Raw genomic sequence first — 21,683 nt, 5'->3', positions numbered from 1 at the left:
TGATTATTCAAATGACAACCCCTCTTGTTATGACCCTTTATGTGACATAGACTACATGTCATCTCAACACCTCTCTTGGACAATTTTCCTATTTGATTTTCATTCTGATCTTTTCTCTTACATTTTTTAGGCCTTCCTGGTAGTGTTTTGATAACAGGTGGTAATACAGAAGGGTTGGTCGATTGTGGCTACATTTCCATGTTATTAACTGGTTGAATGTAATGACTATAGACCTTGAGATAAGTCTCCTTTCTATACCAATGTGAACATAGTTAATGGGCTCCAATCTTTTAAAATGAAGTGCAGCTATAGCATGACAACAAGGTATTCCTCTTAGCATCCAAGATCTACAAGTACATGTTTGTGTGCCTAGATTCACAATAAATGTGTTACCCCAACTATCTTTAACCTCAAAACCATATTCACCATTCCATTCAAGATTATATTGCATCGACTTTGTTATGTTCTCTGTTAATACCTTTAAGGTCATTCTAGATATGTTTGTTATCCAAGTATCACTAAAATCCCTCAATTGTCCTATTCTTCTCATCACTTTGACCCTTATTTCTTCAAGAATTATGATGATAGTTTTGTGTGTTGCCCCCAAAATCCATGAATTAAAGCTTTCAGTCATGTTGTTGTCAACACTATCACAACAGCTAAAAAACTTAAAGTATAATTTAGACCACCTTTCTATATTGTAGTACAATAAGTAATAAATTACTCCAGTACCTAACTTCTCCATATGATCCAAATTTCTTTTCAATTCTTGTTCATATGTAGGTTTGTCACATCTCCAAAAACAATTTCTTGTTTCGATGCCTTTCCAATTGATAGACCAGTTTGCTAGAACATGTCCTGCACACATTCTTTGTTCTACATTTGGCAGAAGTTCCTGAATAGCTTTGTTAAGACTCTTTAACAACATTTAGAATATCATGAGAAAATAAATAAAAAAATAAGATAGATAAATAAATGGAAAATAAAATAAATGAATAAATGAGAAGGAAAATAAAAATACCTTCTGTATATCAGTAATGGTTGTCAATTCTGTCTCATATCCTAGCTCAAGATCATGTTTTACAATCTTGATAAACCATTTCCAAGTGAATGTGTTTTCCACCTCAACAACTGCCCATGCTAGTGGTAGCATTTGGTTGTTCCCATCCTTACAAACAGCCACAAGTAATTGACCTCTATAAAAACTTTTAAAAAAGCAACCATCAAATCCTATACATCTCCTAGCTCCAGCTTGAATGCTTTCTTTGAAGCATCAAAACATATTTAAAATGATTGAAACATTTTTCTGCCATTAGTCCTTAAGAGCTCATCTCTATAATCTAAAATTCTTTTAAAATCCTCCACATGATCACCCATAATTTGTTGCAACACAATGTTTCTTGCTTTCCTTGCTATAGTCCTCCCCACATAAACATTCAATTCTTTTTTCACTAAAATTTGAAACTAAAAAACTCTAATATCAGGCTCAGAAATAATTCTGTCCTTGTACCTTTCTGCTAAGTACTTTGAATGCACCAATTTATTTCTGGTTGTGCCATTGCATTTATGTACTGGATTGTAATTCTTCACCACAAAATCTCCTGATCTTGAATCAATACTTCCAAACAACAACCATGGACAGCCAGTTGTACACTTTACATTCACCCTAGATGCATCATTAACATATTTATCTAATTCAATATGTTCTTGAACTGTATATATCTATTATTAGCTTCTCTAAACTACTTAACACTTTCAAAATCAAGACCAGTCTCCCAAACTATTAACCGACAGGTAGGATCAAATACAATTTTCTTTTTATTTCTTTTTGCTCTTCTTGATTTTTTTTGTCTTCTTGTAGGTAGTTCAACATCATCTTCCTCATTAACATCATCATCAGTATCTATTTCAAAACTAACAGCTTCATCTGAATCAAAGTAGGGCTACCCTCTAAAGTAGTTTGTTTCTTGGATAGATATTCATCATATCCCAAATCAACTCCTTTTTTCCCTAAATCAACTCCTTCAGATCTTTAAGGACCTTTTTCTTTTCTCTTTTTTATTTTAGCAGACATTTTTCTTTCCTAAGATTTATAACTTACTCATGAACATCATTACCATACTCATCTTCTCTTTCATCAGACAAATCTGCATTGACTGAATCATCACTTCCTTCTATTTCACTTTCCCAATCAAACCCAACTTCTGGAATATCAGATGCAGCAGCAGCAAAAGAAGTACCACCCAAGTCTTCTTCACTACTAGCAGAAGCCCTACCCAAGTCTTCTCTACCACTAGCAGAAGCCCTACCCAATTCCTCTTAGCACTAGCAAAAGCCCTACCCAATTCCTCTCCAGCACTAGTAGAAGTCCTACCCAATTCCTCTCTAGCACTAGAAAAAGACCTACCCAATTCCTCTCCAACACTAGTAGAAGTCCTACCAAACACTTCACTCAACTCTTCACCCACAATAAGTTGTGCAGGTTCTTTAAACCCCAAACCTTTACTATCCTGAAAGTCTGACTAGATTCCTTATCAAAAGTAGCATTAGATTCCCCACCTACCCCATCCACCCCACCCACATCATTTAGATATTCAATTGCTGGTGGAGCCACAACATCTTCTTCAACTAAATGAATCACATAAAGTTCAACAATATCTCCATTTTTTAATTTAGGTACAATACCCATAATATCTCTATCACTTTTAACTTCAACAACATGTCGACATTTAGGTGGTTTTATATAAACAACACTAGCAGCATAGTTATACCCCATTTCTTTAACAATATCAACAAATTTGAAGTAGGACAATTTATCAACATCTACGTTAAAACAATCAGTGACCATACCTCCTTCATACTGAAACCTTAAAGTAATGTACATATCCATCGTCAAACTGAAAAGATAAAAAAACTAAGCTTCTCAAAAACTCTAAAATCGGTCAAATGCTACAATCATCTAAAGGAAGATTACTAACTTGGTAACTCTGTTCTTCACACGATCCTTTGTTTCTTTCATGAAAACCTTAAAATCAAAAAACTTATTCACGCTAAAAGAAGAGAAATCTTCAGATTCGATCTTCTAGGTTTGAGAGAAGAGAAAGAATGAGAATTGCGGGCTTAGGGGATTTAGGGATATTTGTTTATAAGTGGGTCGGGTTGTATTTGGGAACAAATCTTAAACATTCAGGGATATTTATTTATAAGTGGGTCAGGTTGAATTTTGGGAACGGGTAAGATACTTTTTAAATCCTTAGGCGATGTGGAACACTAAAAATGCGCGTGCATAACAATGCTCAGCCTTCAACTAGGCTAGAGCTCGGAAGGTTAAAATAATTCACATCAAACATGTTAAAAGGGGTATATAAACACCCGTGTAGTTTAAGTACTAAAGTGAGTTTTCGTGCCAAGTGCAGTTCTTTTTTTTTTTTTTATGTATTTTCTCTATTTTTTTATGGTATCCACAATTTCTTTTAAACCATGTATCACTTTCACCAGGATAATCCAATAGGTTATTGACACCCATTTGTGGTAATCGAGATCATTAATTTTAACCTCAAGTTCATGAATGACGTTTTCACATGTAGGTTCATTCAAATTCTCTGAGATTGCATTCCTGAACGAATTTTACAATGTCGAAAATAATTTGTTATTGTCTCTTGCTGAACATTTGTTCTCAAAACAGGGATTGCAAATTGATAGCATCCAAAACATCGATTTTTGCTGGATCAGTTTATCCCACTTCATAACCTTCTAATATCCTACGATAAAATCTGTTCGATAATATATCTAGAAAATTCGTATTATCACAACATCACAAGGTTGAAATTAGTAAAATACAATGATTTTGATGTATTCGTTGTACTGGATGTAAAATATTTTTTTATGTGAAATCAATAAATATGATACATAAATTAGTAGGATATAATAATTTTGATATAATCAAAATTAACCTTCATTAAATCACATATCATTCTTAAAATTAATAAATATTAATTTCTCGATTAAATTATATCTCTACAAAATAATAAAATTTCATGATCTCACATATATTAACTTATATTTTTTTTACTATATTCTAATCTGTTCAATATGTTATTCAAAATTAAATATAAATTTATAAATATATTATTCAATTGTAAGAATTATATAATACACAACTATATCATAATGGTATGATTTTGCTTAATGATATTTAATTTAATCTAATGATTAAATCTTTATATACTTTTTATTATAATTAGAGGACAATGTGGATGTCTATTTTTTTGGAATAATTTAATAAATAAATAAATTGAATAATGCATCTTATACACTAAATGAAGCACATATATGAATTTATTTACATAATATTCTATAATAACATATTAATGTGCTAAATATTAACATTCTCTCAGATAAATTTTACTATATCATTATATAATAAGTTAAACTTTAAAATTTTCACTATAATAACATTTACAATTATATTTATCAAAACAACCAACCACACAAGCTCGTTAATACATATATTAGTTTAGTTTATGTGTATCCACGCAAATTGAAAATAATAAATTTCTAGGCCACATTCATCAGTGGCTCCCTAAACTTGATATCAATTTTCACTTCGACACCTAAATTACGTAATGTTCATTTTAGACACCTCATGTAGGTTCTGTTGTGTCATTTTTACACTTTTTGCTGACATGACAAAGTGAGTGTGATACATTCAACAATAGTGCGTGAAAGACTTAATTTAGCCATTTTTAATTTTATTTTCTCTTCTTCTTCTCAAATATCAAGCCATCACCCCCTATTTTTTTTCAAGCTAAATTCCTTCAATGGAGGTCAAATTTTTTATTCAAATTCTTTTTAAAGTCATTTTCTTCTTTTTCATTGTATTACCAATCTAAATCTACCATCATCTCCATCCCCTTTTTGCCGAAAAAATAGATACCAACGCCCATATTTCATATTTTTTCTCTCCTTTTTTCTTCCTCTACTCTTTTCTTTCCAAAAAGAAATACTAAAAAGAAAGAAGATGAATAAATATGAAAAATAGTAAAAGAAAAGAATATTTTTTTGGAAAAATGCACAAGTACCCCCTCTACCTATATTCGAAATTCCAGAGACACACTTATACTATACTAGGGTTCTATTACCCCACTGAACTTATTTTATAAGTAATTGTCTACCCCTTTTTGGCCTACGTGGCACAAGCTTAAAAAAAATCAACTAGCATTGGGCCTACAAGGTAGTGCTTCGTAGGCCGAAAAGGATAAAAGTTATTAATAAAATTAGTTTAGGGGGTAATAGGACCGTATTATAGTATAAATGTGTCTCTGAGATTTCGGACGTAAGTTGAGGGGTACTTGTACATTATACTTATTTTTTTAAAAAAAAGAATAAGATTTTGAGTGTAATGAAATAAGAGATTTTCTTAGAATAATATTTTAAATTTATTTACTAAATAGATTTTATAATTATTTTAAACTAAAAATAACTATTTGTTTCATTGATTGTTTGTTACGTCATCAACAAGTAAATTACACTCTCCTTTTAACTTTTTGTTTATTATCAGAAAATTGTCAAAACTATGCAGAAAATCCTATATAAATTGTCTAAAATGAAAATTAAGTATTTAAGTGAGAATTAAGTGTGGCAGGGCAAATTGAAATCTTTCGTGGGTTTGACCCGCAACTACCCCACCCTGCCCCGTTCATAAATCCTGAATTTCAAAAATTTCGAACCGAATCGTTGTTTCAAATGGACGCTTCGCACTTGACGGCGCCGGGCCGATCCCGGAGTTCACAATCGCCGTCACCCTCACATTCTGCGTCGGCCTCAGCGACCTCATCGATCCACAAACGCAAGATGGCATCTGATGACCACGCGCCGCCTTTCCCGTCCTCTTTCTCCGACACGCGCGACGGCGCTCTTACCTCCAACGATGACTTAGAGAGTATCAGCGCCCGCGGAGGCGGTGCAGATTCCGACTCCGAAGATGACTCCGAAGAGGTCGGCGATGATGACGAAGAAGATTATGATGCTTCTTCCATTCGCAATTTCACTGCCTCGCGTTTGGAGACTAGCGTGGCTATGGTACCTTCAGGGAGGAACACTAAGATTAAGAGTGATAATTCAGTGAAAATTGAGTCTTCCGAGATAGCAAAAGAAGTTGGTACTGGTTGTTCCGGTAATGTTGCACCACCTACTGCCACTGGTTCTGTTTCAGGGGCGGTAGTGAAGGATGAGAGTATGAAGAATATTTTTACTGAAAATTTACAGACTAGCGGTGCTTATACAGCAAGGGAAGAGAGCTTAAAGAGGGAGGTAATAGTTTTCAGCTATGACACTTTTTTCTAATGGATAATATTTGTTATGGTGGAAAATGATTTCTGAAAAAATGTGTTCTTTAAGTAAAATAGTTTTCAACGGGCAAATGATCCTCTAAAGGAATAATTTTCCATGGAAAATTGAAGTATATGAGTATCTTTAAGTAGCTTTTGTGTCCTGCTTGTTGAATTGTGAAATGATTCCTTCCACTTTCTGTAGGATATATTGAGCAGATAGAATGCAAAGCATGCTTTCTGTTTGACATAATGTGAATCTCTCTTGAAGACTGTTTGTTATGAATAAGAAACTAGAAAACTAAATTTAGGCATCAAACGTTTTGGAAGTATGCAATGGGATTTGTATGTGTACCCCTCTTTGGACCTTCAAAAGTGTATGGCCAATTGCAGTATCAAGAATTTCATTTCCCCTTCCTATAACTTCCCTAATTGTATTGACATCCTTTTATTTTCCACACCTAGTCTCTTTAAGTAATATAGCTTCATATTTTCTTGCTGTTAACCTTTTTTTCCTTTGTATTTCGATAATGTAAGATATGTCCTTGGTATTACTTTGTTGTTCTTCCAGTTCGGCTGAGAGGGAGAGGTTCAGTCACATACTGTAAATCATGAATTTTGTCCTCTCTTGCTCTAACATTATGCTTAAGTGGCTAGTGGCTACTACCTCTGATGGTTGTTTCTAAAATTATGCACTTGTATTTTGTTCAACTTTTTGTAAGTTTTTGGCTCCATTGCATGTATCTTTTTCTTCTTGGTGTACACGATTGATATCCTTGTCTATTTGGTCCCACTAGGACTTTGACATTTCAAGTCAAGATAGGCCCACCTTCAACTTTTTGCTTAAACTAACTTGAGATGTCAAAGAACCTAAATTTTTCTTGGTTTGCTGTAAAACTGGAGAAAATTAACTTATTGAAAAGGGAAAGAAAAATTAGAAAAGAGAGGTAAATCGATGGAAGAAGGAAAAAAGAATTATTTTTGCATTGAGTAGTGAGTACTGTAAATGAGTAAATTCAACCATTCTTTTAGCAAAGAGAAAACAAACTATAAAGAAAAAGGTCAAGTGGGTTATACTAAATTGGAAACAATGCAATACGATCAATTCCCGTGACAAGAAAAATAAAATTATAAAAAAGATAGCTTATTAGGGACTACATAAACAAAAGGTGATATTACTATCATGGAGATGGTGGTGTTGAGAAAGAAGCCACGTGATTTAAAAAGATGTCAATTTGTAGCATGAATAAAATGATTAGATCTCCCTAACCAGCTCTAGGTGATGTACTAAAGCAAATTGTTCTATCCTGGTGGTAAATTTTAGAGTTATGGGCCTTGGACCTAACTCAATACCAAAATTTAACTCGGGATGAGTGGATTGCCCAAGACCATATGAGGGGATTGTTGAAGAGTCCCACATTGGATGAAAAAGGGATGGTCTCATTATATGGTCTTGGGCAATTCTCTCATCTTTAGCGAACTTTTGGTGTTTAGCTTGTGTAAGCTCTGTTCATTTCTCTACAAGGTATCATAGCAGGATCCATCTCCATTGTTATTTCCCGATGTTTGGTGCCTATATTAAATTGCTCACACTCTAGATACCAACCATGGGCGTCAGGTGGGGTGTTGGAGTGTCCCTTATCGGATGAAAAAGGGATGGGTGGTCTCTTTATATGGCCTTGGACAATTCTCCTTTCTAGAACTAGTTTTTAAGGTAGAGTTAGACCCAAGATCCATTTTATGCCTTTATGGTAACAATTGGATTGAGAGAGATATTCTATTCTGTTCTCTTTGCCTATAGGGACTTCTTGTTTTTACATAAGTTGAGGTTATTTTTAGGATTGACTTTTTAAATTTTTGCAACTAAAAGTCTGAACCTGTAAGGGTTTTACAGATTGTTAGTACATTCAAATCTTTATTTATAGACTTGTTTCCATTCATTTACTATCAAAGTAACTTTTAACATTTTGCAGGAGGAATCAGGAAGACTCAAGTTTGTATGTGTTTCAAACGATGGAGTTGATGAGCATATGATTTGGTATCAATATTTATCTTACGTTGTTGCACGTAGTGTTTACACATACGATCTATCCTGGCAACCTATAATTGATATATGTTCTTTGCAGGTTAGTAGGATTGAAGAATATATTCGCAAGGCAACTACCAAACATGCCTAAGGAATATATTGTTCGTCTTGTGATGGACAGGTGTGGATCTTGAAATGTTCTTTTAGTATATATCTATCATTCTATTTCTCTTGACATGGCTAAGGTTGTATTTTGAAAACAACAGTATATGTGAATACTCAATTTTCTCTTCGTCTCGTTCGGACACATCTTCTCTTTGTTTCCCGATCCTCTAGTGAGTTATAAATGGAGTTTGAAAGGGTTAAATCTTTGAGGATTTCATCATTTATGATTGAGTTGCAAAAACTTCTGGATAAGTATGCTACATCAAACCGAATTCTTACTGGTTAAAGAATCACTTTCTAGTTGCTTTGGAACAATTAAAAAATACGAGTTCTTTTTGGTTAAAGAATCTCTTTCTAGTTGCTCTAGAACAATTAGGAGATTCTCTAGAAGAAATATGGGGTTTGGCTTTTGGAGGCAACATGGTTGGTCCTGCTTATTGGGTAAAATATACCTTAGAATTAAAATATGAGATTTCGCCAGTTTTTGGCGGCTTTCACTTTCAACTCGATTCTTTGCCCATGTGCCCTTTACGCCAAGTCATTGCGAAGAACACTTTCCCCCCTATCTTATCGCGGCTACTAGCACGGAGTTAGCCGAGGCTTCTTCCTTGATCCTGTCATGATTGCGCACTCAATGATCAGGCTACTGCTGCGGGAAGGTGGAGAGAGCAGGAGGACCGAAGGTGTTGGAGGAGAGGAGGATTGAAGGAGTTGGAGAAAAGGGAAACACAGAAGGAGTTGGAGAGGGAGTTAGCGACATAAGCAATAACTCAAGACATCACTTGGAGAGAAAAATCACCGAAGTTGTGGTTGAAAGAGGGGAATCAAATATTTAATCTTTTTATAAGGTAACAATTGCAAATTAGAGCATGAACTTTATAGAGTCAATGGAGGTGAATGCAATGATTTTAAGGCTGAGGGGGTAAAAGGAGTGGTTGTGTATTTTATGAACATTTGTGTAGGGAGGAGGTGAACCTAAGATGGGAGAGGGTGTCAAATCAAATAGGAGAGAAAAGAGGGAGCGCTGAGGGGTATTGAGGAAGAGGAGTTGTAAGAGGCAATGGAGAGTTGTGCGGTATACATGGCCTTCAGACAAAATCTAGTCATGTTGGTGTTTCTCCAAAAATGGTAGATCATAATTAAGAAAGTCACGATGGAAGCCATAATTATATATCAAAAAGCTGGAGAGTATGAACAAATATTAATCATAATTCATTACCATTATGTTGAAAAGGTAGGGAGCAACGAACATAAGGAAATATAGGCCTATTAGTGTGGACAAGAGCATTTATAAGATAATTTTTGTGGTGCTCTCCAACAAACTAGAAAAGTGTTGAACGATACAATGTCTACCTCTTAGAACACACTTGTGGAATGGATCTTATGGAAAATGGTGTGGTCAACTCTAGAAGGAAGAAGGGAAGCCGGAGGTTTTATGTGAATTGGACATAGAGAAGGGCTACGACCATGGGAAGTGGGTATTCCCGAATTCATCATGTGTACTGTTTTATCTTTAGATTCTTGTTGGTGTAATTATGAGTCCCTATTTGCATAGAGGATTGGATTTCTTTTGTTGAGAACTATATTATGGTGTAGGTTCTCTCTTTTTTGTATATGACTTGTATACAGGTGTTCCCTCAATTTTTGTTGAAATTAACTACCCTATTGAAAAAGAAGAAAATGGATTTTGAGAGAAGTGAAGGAAATGGATCAAATTTTGTATCAACAGAAGATGATTCTTGATCCCGCTGAGTGGAACTCCAGTGAATTTTTCAACAGCTCTAATGGCTTGCAACAGGGAGAGCCGTTATCTATGTTATTCATTTTGGTTATGGAAGCTGAGAGCGAAATGATGGAATGAGATGTGTCAGTATGGTACTTGAGGGGTTTAACTATCTCAATTATGGGCAAAGCAATGTTAGGGTTGCATCTTCTATATTTGATGACACATTGCTGTTCTGTGATGCAGATCTGTCTCAATTGACATTCATTAGACACATTCTTATATGTTTTGAAGTGGTCTCAAAACTTTAGATCAATCTCAGGAAATGCAAAATCATACTAATAGGTGAGGCAAAAAGCAGTGAATTTTCAGCACAAGTACTAAAATGTAAGGTTGGAGTGCCTCGATCACAGTGTTTTTGAGAACGGGAAGCGACAAAACCCCGCTTCACTTAAAAGTGCAGTTGTTGTGCTCACTTCATCAATGCAATTTTTAGAAGACAAATAAACTTGCTCAAAGACAATATATATAAGCAAATGTTCATTTTAAAAGCTAAAAAGTAGATAGCACAAAATTCCGCGGGACAAGCAAAATAAAAAAATGTAAATAGATCAACATTCTATTCTTCTACAAGATTGTCAAAATATCTAATTTTTCATTGTGTCATCATCATCTTCATCGGTTAGGTATATACTACTATCTCCTTTTCCCCTCTTATGTGAACTCAAACTTGAATTCTCCCTCTTAAACCGTAAATGACCTCTTATTTGATTCTTAAAGATATGCTCTTTTGTCCATGAAAGTGTCGTATCATGTTTTAAGATCATGTCTTCTGCGCATGATAGTTGGTTCTACCCTGGAAAAGTCTGCTTCTTTTGGTCTGCTGGCCATGCATGAACGAGGAAGAATGCTCATATCTTATGTATGTGCTACTTACATACAATGTTTGATGATGACACGAATCACTAGTACTTGTATTTTCTGAATATGCTACTAGGAGATTTAGTGAAGACGTGAATCACTTGTGACATCACTCCAAGGTTGCAGATCTTTGTGGAGTAGAGTTTGAAACCTATTTGATATTAAGTGTTAGTGCTGGTATGATGAGAATTTAATTTAAGTTTTGCAATTGGAAGGAAGGGGAGGTGTACATTGTAGAGGTTGGAGTCGCTCCTTTGATAATCATATGGAAAATGTGGAGAGAAAGGAATTATGGAGTCTCACCAAATAACCTTTTTATACTAAGAATTCAAGGATATTCTGTCAGAGTCAGGAGTAAAGTTAAGTATGTCGAAAACTTCTTTGGGCATATCTCAGTGTCATCTTGTGTTTTGGGTGTATAATTTTAGAGTACTAGCGAGTCCTGGTTATTGTAGATGATTGGTACTCTTTAGTCTTTATAAATAATAATATTTCTGGCTAGGCTCTTTTTTGTTTGTATGCCATTTCTACTTCGGGGTCATTGACCTGCATTCATTAAGTTATTTTCTTTATCACCAAAAAACGAAAAAGAAAGAAACAGAAACAGAAACATGGTGATCTTCTACGGCTTTTCTTGATGGCTAATAGCTTGTAATCTGTAGTGTTTGTAAATTATTCTTAGTCTCTTTTTTCATTTTTGCTTGTTATAGAAACCATAAGTCTGTAATGGTCATCAGACGCAATCTGGTGGTTGGTGGCATAACATATCGTCCATATACCAGGTAATTATCTTATTCTTTTTATTATTCTACTCATACAGCAAGAGGTTGGAGTCATTGTCTGATTCTTATCATCCAACAGAATGTGCTTTTCCTGATTGTAAAAATGGTTTTCCACTTCGCTACTTAAAGTTAGTAATTAAATACTGAACTTCTTTTCATCCAATCATTAGTGTTTTCATGTTCTATCCCTTCAGGAAGTGGATTCATATTCATCAATATGTAGTTTATTTTACCCCCAGTTGCATTTATAACTACTTTTTAGATGATAAGTGATGACTTGGCAATATTTAATGGACAGTTGCACAAAGTGGGTTTAAGTCCCATTATATCTTAGCGGATCCAATGCTTAATATGAATTCAAGTTAATCATGCAGCTAATACCTCTAAATCCCCGTGTACTAATATCCCGTCTTTATGTGACTACGCACGGGAGTTGAGGGTGGGGTTGAAGAAGATAACAGAGTCTGAGAGTTGAGTTAATATTCACCAAATCTTGGATTGTCGGAGGTGATTTCAACATTGTCAGGTATGACCCGGAGAAAAGAACTGCTCCAGAACCTCGGTATACATGAATGAGTTTCCTGATGCAATTGAAGAGATGGAATTGATCGATTCACAATTGGAAGGAGGGGAGTACACGTGGGCCAGGGGTAGAAGCACGGAAGCTGTATCAAGAATTGATAGAATACTGTATTCTACTGAAATTGCGGGGGGGGGGGGAGTTTCACCAATGTGAAGCAAGAAATTTTACCCAGAGTATGCTCAAATCATACACCAATTGCACTAACAAGTGGCAGTTGGATTCACACAAAATCCTATTTTAAGTTTGAAGGGTGGTGGCTGGAGGCCGATGGTTTTAATGGAAGAATCAAAGAACGGTGGTCATCTTTCGTTTTTGAAAGGAAGCCTGACTATATTTTAGCTTCCAAGTTAACGGCCCTAAAGTTCAAATTGAACTAATGGAGTGCAAGTACATATGGGAATCTAGGAAAAAAGAAGAAGGAACTGCTTTCCAGAATTACTGAATTTGATAATATTCAGCAAAATAGACCTTTAATAGAAGCGGAAGCTGTCCAGAAAGCAAATTTGGTCAAAATGTTTGAAGATTTTGCAAAAAGGGAAGAGATAGCTTGGAGACAAATATCAAGAACATTGTGAATTAAACAGGGTGACAAGAACACTAAGTTCTTTCATTGCTAATGCTTGCAAGAGGATAAATCACATTGATAAACTAGTAGTAGAAGGACAAGAACTGGTGGAGGCTGCGACATCAAAAAAGAGATTGTATCATTTTACAGGAAGCTGTATAGTGATAGTGAGAACTGGAGGCCATCTTACAACATGAATAAGCGTCCTTCTATTAATGCAGAAGAACAACAAGAACTGCAAAAACCTTTTGAAGAGGAAGAAGTCATGTTTGGACTTAAAGCTTGTGCCACTGACAAAGCACCCGTCCGGATGGATACTCTATGGGTTATTTTGTAAAATGCTGGGAGATTGTTAAGGAAGATGTGATGGCAACTTTTCAAAACTTTCATTTGCATGAGATTATTGAGAAGAGCTTTAATGCAACATACATAGCTCTCATTCCAAAAAAAAAAGGTGCCAAAGAGTTTGAGAGATTTCAGACCAATCAGTTTGGTAGGAAGTGTCTACAAGCTGATATCTAAAATTCTCACAGAAAGATTAAAGAAAGTGATGCATAAGCTAGTTGATACGCAACAGATGGCCTTCCTGAGAGGTAGACAAATCACGGATGCAGTTCTCATTGCTAATGAGTGTTTAGATTCAAGAACAATGACAAGATTCGAGGAGTTATGTGCAAACTGGATATAGAAAAAGCATATGACCATGTCAATTGGATTTTTTTGCTTGGAATCACGCAGAGGATGGGATTTGGAATGAAGTGGATCAGGTGGATGAGATTTTGCATAAGTACTATCAAATTTTCAGTGTTGATAAATGGGTCTCCTGAAGTTTTTTCCCTTCGGACAGAGGATTGAGACAAGGTGATCCCCTCTCACCTTTTCTGTTCTTATTGGTGATGGAAGGTTTTAAGTAACATGATAAAGACATCTCACAACAATGTTTGGATAAGGGGTTTCAATGTTGCAAAGGATGGGAATGCAAAAGTGGAAGTCACACATTTACAATATGCAGATGATACTCTTATCTTTTGTGATGCAGAGGAGAAACAACTCAAGATTCTGAGGGTAATACTTATCCTTTTGAAGCAACTTCTGGTCTGCACATCACTTTGAGGAAAAGTCACATTTTCCCAATCAATGAGGTGAATAGAATCCAACAATTTATAGAAGTCCTGGGAGGAGAGATAGGGCAGTTGCCAACTATCTATTTGGGGATGCCCCTAGGAGCAAAAAGCAAAGTCAGAGATTTGGAATAGAGTGGTGGAGAGATGTGAGAAGAGACTGTCCAAATGAAAAGCACAATACTTGTCAAGAGGACGGTGATTAGTTTTGATCAATTCAGTCTTAGATGCCTTGCCAACTTATTTGATGACAATTTTCCCTATTCCAGCCAAAGTAGAGGAAAGAATTGATGCCATAAGGAGAAATTTTTGTGGAATGGAGAAAAGGAGTAAAAAGATTTTCATTTAGTTGAATGGAAGACTGTAGTCCTATCAAAAAAGCAAGGCAGTTTAGGCATCAGAAATTTGAGAAAACATGACAAAAACTTGCTTATGAAATGGCTGTGGAGATTTCCTAAAGAAGAGCAGACATTGTGGGTGAGGGTGATCCAAGCAAAATATGAGAAGGAAGATTTCTGGAAGACCAAAGAGGTTTTCTTCAAAAGAACAAGCTTCAATGTAAAGAGTGGAAGAAAGATCAAGTTTTGGGATGATGATTGGTATGAAATGGCAGTCTCAAGCAACTTTTCCCACATGAGTCTACTCTACAAGAAGTATGGACTCCTCAAGGGTGAAGCCTGACATATAAAACTGATGCAAGATTGGGAGGTGGAAAGACAGGCAGAATTCAAGGCACCTTAGATCAATATACAGGACCAAGGAAGGAGAGATACTCTCAGATGGAAGTGCCATAACAACGGTTTATTCACAGTCAGCTCTGCTTATAAGAGTTTGAATCAGACGGGGTCTGAAATTAGTTTCTTACCCTTGAAGCTTATAATGGAAGGTAAAAATTTCCCTACAAATACTTGGCTGGTAGTGAAAGAGGCTGTTCTAATGCAAGAAAACCTCATGAAGAAGGGCATACAAATGTGTCCAAGATTTTTTTTGTGAGCAAAAGGCAGAGACAATCAACCATTTGTTTTTACATTTTAAAGTGGTTAGCCAACTATGTAACTTGTTTACTAATTTCAGAGGCATAAGGTGGACTATGCCTAAAAGGGCAGGTCAGGCTCTAGTAAGCTGGAACTATGAAAGGAGTGGTAGCATGGACAAAAACAGATGAAAAATTGTCCCAGCAGTGACATGGTGGACCATTTGGAAGGAGAGAAATTCGAGATGTTTTGAAAGTGTTAGCAGTCCTCTGCATAGGATTAAAACGAACCGCATTATCACTTTTTGCTAGGTGTAGTCCGGAATATATAGATGATTCTGTAGTGATTGTAGACATCTTAGGATCCTTGTAAGATGAAATAGGACCTAGAGATAGATTTTCTTTTTTAGGGGGTTGCTGAGCCTACTCAGTTGTAAGTAATTGTGTGATGTAAATTTTTGGGACACCAGCCTTATTGCTGAAGATTTATACAAAAACTTGTTACTTTTGACAAAAAAAATCTGTGAAAATAAAAGAAAGAATTATTGGATTGCGTATTCTACATTATTTCATTGAGCCCTATTTATTGCCACTACATTACAATCCTTTTCTCGGTGGACACTATATACAATCTTAATTCCTATTCTAATTCTAGCATTCCTGAAATTGGCGCATACAAATAATATGCACCAAATTTGTTACAAATGTAACAAATAGTCAATACGAGGATCAGTGAAAGACTTGGTGAAAATATTTGCAAGTTGATCACTTGACTTCACCAATTTCGCAACAAGATCTCCTGAAAGTATCTTTTCACTAAAAGTGATGGTCAAAATCTCAATATGATTGGTCCTCTCATGAAATATCGAATTTGATGCAATAGGAAGGGCAACTGTGTAGAAGTTCCATGATTGATTTCTCCATATTTTTATTCTCTAACCAATTGTGTAATCTAAACTAGCTCACAAGTTACTGCAACCATTGCTCGATATTCTGCTTCTACACTAATTGAGGAGCCATACTCTGTTTCTTACTCTTGGAGGACATGAAATTATGTCCTACTAAAACACATCTGGGTGTAAAATGTCTACCTAAAGGCAATCTTGCTTGAGTGCTCATAGGTTTAGCCCTTGAAGAGTAGCCCGTTACGTGGATTGACTTTATATATCATAGAATGTGGACAATTGCATCTAATAACTATCACGAGAAAAATCCGTAAATTGCCTTGTAACACTCACAATATAAGAAATGTTAGGTTTAATCAATATGAGATAATTTAATCACAAACAAAGGCAGTCACATGCTATTACAACCACAAGTGAAAACTATCATTATATTTGAGCCCAAATATTCCAATATACTCTTTTGGCAACAAAGGTGAACCTTAACCTGACCAACTTGACCATTCAGGCCAACTTTGACGGCAAAAACCCAACGATGATTAATAGGAGTTTTACTTAAAAGGAAGAGAACAAGCTCCGAAGTACTACTCGCGTAGATTACCACAAGATCAATCTTCTCTCACTTTGCTATGGTCTTCTTCTCTATCTCCTTATCCTTTTTTCTTAAGTGATTTCGATCATCTTTTTCTTTGCACCACAACTTAACCAAGAAAGCCCAGGCTAAATAATTTGAACTTCCTATTAATGGTTTAGGAGTGATTGTAGGACTACAACTTTTTAGATTCTCGTATTTTTGGAATTTAAAACATCAAATATGAAAGACACGGCTCAAAACTTCAAGGAATCTTACCAAAGAGTAAATCACCAATTTTTCGAGAATTAGAAGTCTTGAAGTTGAGTAGAAGCTAAAAAAAGGTTTGGATCTTCTCGAAAATTTGACTCGAGTGGCTGGATTAGGGTTTTGGTTGTTGAGACCCTCAAAAAAATATCTAAGGTGACTCAGAATAGCTGGATGAACCTACAGAAGAAAGATCCAACGGGTGTAGTCTGGATGAACCTATAGAAGAAAGATCCAACGCGTGTAGTAGATGCATTATCAAATATGCTTGTTTTGCTGGTGCGTGCCAGAGAGTCTACTTCAGTGTTCTGATGAGGTTTTGTAGCTAGAGTTTCCCCTACCATGTGGTGGGTTGTGGTTGTCACGACCCAAGGTAGCCCCTAGGCGTAACATGGCGTATCCGAGAGGCCCCATTACAAGCCACTTAACTTTCATAATAAAAGATAATAGAATAAAGATATTTAAAAAGAAGTTTTAATGTAACAAAGTTTTATAAAGCAAAGCGAAAATCTAAACATCGTCTCAAAACCATATAGTACACAAGAATGAAATTAGGCCTAGCTCATACATCACGTCTAAAACTGAAAATAAGGAAAGACCTAAAAACAATGAAAGTTTGGTCCTTGAAGCATGAGGACTCACCAAAGCCCAAAATCTCTCAAATCAACTTCTAGCCATGAAACTGAGAACCCTAACTGTCAGACCTTACATTTTTGCCAAATATAGGCAAGAGTATGCATGTGTTAGTACAGACATGTAACAAGTATGATAGCCATGCATGAAAACATTTAAAACATGTTAAAACGAGACATTTTCATGAGTAAGCAATCATCAACTAAAACATCAGTGTTGTGAGTTAGAAAATATAAGTCATAAACATGATGAATGCAAGTGGACATCATCTTAAAACATACTTACGATACTTCTCGAAGTAACCCTGGTTCATCATAGCTTGCTTGTGGGATGTAGCCTTAACCATCATATAAGACCATGCGAGCTATAAATATGGAATCCTGTGTCTCCCACACGGAAAAGAGTTGTCTGACTTGCCAAGGTTAGGACCATGAACTTCTAGCTATTGTGGATCCACTAGTTAATGTCTATCTCATATAATGGCGCATAGTTTATGAGACTTAGGTAATAACCACTTGTCCACTCGGTACTAAGCTTAACTTCACAAAATAGTTCTTAATCCTATTCATCTTAGCTTTTAAGGAACATGGGTAATCACCTCTTTTCCTTACATCACATGACATGGGTAATCGCCTCTTGTCATTGTCATTCAATAGAGAGCATAGGTAATCCCCATTTGCCTCAAAATTAGCATAACTCCTTAATCGTTGATTCATTTTAAGTGAAAAAAACCTTTCAACCTTAGAACCCTTAGTATGTGAGAAAACCTTTCATAATCATGCTTCCATGTGTATATGAGAAATCCTTTCAACAATCATCATCATTGATGCTTCACTCTCAAAGCATGCTTAAAACATTTACATAAATTTCATATGAACATGCTTAATTTCATAATTCAAAACCCACATCATATTCATCATAACTTGGAAACATGAAAATTACATGGGCTCATGGAGAATCATCGTAAAACTATAGAATTTCATCAATTCATGCATAAGAGATCACAATTCAATCAATTAAATCAATAATCAAGAGAACCCATAAAATAGAAGAAAAACGCTAACTCAATTGGCGATTTCTAACTTTGAAAATAGGAGAATTTGGCAACTCTGTGAATGGAAGGAAGGAATCAATGGATGAAAATTATCATCCTCAATGCCAATTGCTCAACTTCAAGGGAGGAATTGGAGGCTTGACTTGGAACCCTAGGTTGAACCCTTTTATCTTCAAGCTTTCTAGAGAGAAATATTTTAGAGGAAGAAACTTGATCTTGTTTTGTAAGTTTGAGAGAATGATTTTAATTGGGGAACTTTGGGGTTAAAAATACTAATATAGGGGTTCTAGGTAAGGGAAAAATGACACAGTATCGAGATAAAATAATTACGAAAAGACCCAACTGACCCTAGTTTAAAACTGATGCAAACCTCCAGATGGAGGCCCGCAGAAGTCGTCTCAGGGTCCACGAGCCGTCTAGGTAGTCGTGACCCTAGACTAGTGGCTAGGGGAGTTCTGCCTCCCCTTCACTGTCACCACCACGAGCCGTCTGGGGGCTCGTGGGGTCCCTCTTGGCCAGCATCTGGAACGCACCACAAGCCGTGGTACCCTTCACGGCCCATGAATGGCTCCATGAAGGGTGCCATGGCTTAGTTATGGGCTGGTGACCTCCCACTTGACTCCCTTTTCTAGGCTTCTTGATTCCAAGGTATTACAGTGGTGTTGTTGGTTTTTGAAAAAAGAAGTAGCGTAGCAAAGGTGACACAATCTATCTAGAAAAAGATCACTAGAAAGAGGCATGACTAATCTGGACTTGTTGGTTACTGCACAACGAAGATATCTCACAACTCTGGTACCATGTGAAAAATAAAAGGGTAAAATATTATTTGGTTGTGTATTCTACTTTACTACATTGACCCTTATTTATAGACACTAGATTACAATTCTTTTCCAATTTCCAAGTAGGGTAATGTATACAATCCTATATGGATATAGTTATCTGGTACCTATTGCTATTGCTGGTGCGAGGTGACAGGTATCTTGTAGAATTAGTAGAGGTGTGCGACTGGTCCGAACACCACAATTATTAAAAAATAGATGCAATCCTATTTCTATTTTAATACTAACAAAAATATTATAATAATAACATATGTTCCTATTACTTCTCAATAGTTTGATATCCAAAATGATTTCAATATTGAAAGGAAATGGGTTACCATTAGAAGAAATTGATAGTATTTTGCAACTGCTTTTAGAAACACAAAAGAAAATGTTCTCTTGGATGGAGTGATAAGTAGATTTTAATTCCACAATATGATTCACATCTTCTCCCTAAGAAAAAAAGTATGTGGAAGAAATGTGTAATTTGTTCAGTTGTGACATTTTGTTTTATCTATAAATTGTTGATGGAAGTCTTTTTGTTGATGCTATAGCCAGAAGTTTGGGGAGATAGCTTTTTGTGCAATTACAGCAGATGAACAAGTTAAGGGCTATGGCACCAGATTGATGAATCACTTGAAGCAGCATGCACGCGATGTGGATGGGCTGACTCATTTTCTAACATATGCTGACAACAATGCTGTTGGTTACTTTGTCAAACAGGTACTTAGCTGGTTCTTATTTTAGTATGGTATTATTATTTTCAACAAACTTGACCAGTCAGTTCAGCAAATTCATGTTTACGTCCATGCACTCTGTTAATGAGTCTTATGAACTATTCATGAAGTTGTTAAAATAATGGTATTACCTAAGTCATCGTTTCCGTTTCATCTTTTATGTTATATTTCCTTTATTCAAGAGTGACAATTATAATAATTGCTTACAGTATTTTACTCATTATTCTGAAAGAGAACTCTAGGACGAAAGAACCAGATGAAGATTAGTAAGGGCTCATTAAAAATTGAACTTCAAGTTGTTGTGTAATGTTCAAGATTGTGATCAATGTTTTATCTAGTTGACTTTTGAAAAAGAGTTGTTTGATGAATATATAATGGAGGACTTACTAGCTACACCTTTAATCAGAAACGTGGTAGAAAAATGGGTCAACCAGTGTAAAATTTATACAGCTGTTAATTAGGTTAGCTTGTGGTGAAAAAGGCCTCAAGGTTTTGTCTACACGAGAGCATCACATGAGAGACGAAAATCATCTATATTATTACACCTGAGACATGTCACCTTTTGCCAAAGCATAGTCCTATTTTTTCTTGGATTATTTTGTTGGTACATAAATTCAATTGATTGAATCTTAATTTATGACACTCTTATGAGAAGTCATTTCATACTTATCAGGAAATATGCAGTTTTACCATCTTCTAATTATTACCTAATCTGTGAGAAATATAACATGGGGAAAGATCTTATGGGGAATGCATAATTAATACACCATGCACTTCTATCTTTTTACACACATGATTACAATGAGTACATACACTTGTCTAATATTGGATGCTAAGTATAAATATGTCTACATCAACTATCTAAGACACCCACTCAAGCTGGGGCATATAAGTCACATGTACCGTGCTTGTTATAGATAACTCCCATTTATTTGGAACTATAAGCATCAGATTGAAAGATATGATTGGATTGAGGAAATCTCTAACCAAATATTAACTAATAATCACACAATATAGCCAAGACAGGTGGAGAACTTCCTTGAAAATGGATAGAGAACTGCTAGCTCGCAGAAAGTGGTCGGATAGTCGTTGGATAATACTGAAATTGAAGGGATAGAGTAGAAGCTGCAGCCGAAACCCAAAATGGAAAAGCTATTGGAGTCGATGGATTAGGTTTTTGGTGATTGGAAACGGGATATAAATGGCAAAGGGGTGGGTACAGAACGAGTGGCCGAACACCAAGGTGTCGAGACTTTCTCTGAAGGTTGCTGGAAACTGCTCCACCCACTCAACATGTGTCGGAAGCTTCTCCTTAGATGTCACTATCAGCGGCATATGACGATTCGTGATGAGAGTTTCTTTCAGATTTTGCTCCCTGAGGCTGATCTACCTTATGATAGTGCTAGTTTTTGCACAACGTAGAGTGAAAAGAATGCTTAAGCTGACAACCTTGTGGTCACTGTAAAAGATTGTTTGGTGATTGATTTCTTCTTCTCGGAGTTGCTGGTATGTT

The 21,683-nt window shown here is 35.8% G+C and overlaps 1 protein-coding gene across 3 annotated transcripts in view; it reads left to right on the top strand.

The window, feature by feature from the left end:
• The first annotated feature begins 3,420 nt into the window (after nucleotides 1-3,420).
• The window catches only part of LOC101253033 (histone acetyltransferase GCN5), a 38,657-nt gene continuing 20,394 nt past the window's right edge, over nucleotides 3,421-21,683 (top strand). For 2 of the 3 annotated variants that reach the window (XR_011212229.1, XM_004248775.4), the window contains exons 1-5: nucleotides 3,421-6,312; nucleotides 8,303-8,367; nucleotides 8,456-8,536; nucleotides 11,875-11,946; nucleotides 19,988-20,156. Coding sequence is in view for 2 of the 3 variants with exons in the window: in XM_004248775.4 (XP_004248823.1) it covers nucleotides 5,746-6,312; nucleotides 8,303-8,367; nucleotides 8,456-8,536; nucleotides 11,875-11,946; nucleotides 19,988-20,156 (954 nt within the window). In the remaining variant the exon portion in view is untranslated. The remainder of the gene's footprint in view (nucleotides 6,313-8,302; nucleotides 8,368-8,455; nucleotides 8,537-11,874; nucleotides 11,947-19,987; nucleotides 20,157-21,683) is intronic. The other variant, XM_026027689.2, reaches the window with a different exon arrangement.

Source organism: Solanum lycopersicum, chromosome 10, assembly GCF_036512215.1.
Source record: "Solanum lycopersicum chromosome 10, SLM_r2.1".
NCBI classification, from domain to species: Eukaryota; Viridiplantae; Streptophyta; class Magnoliopsida; order Solanales; family Solanaceae; genus Solanum; species Solanum lycopersicum.
This window is presented reverse-complemented; position numbering and strand designations above follow the sequence as displayed.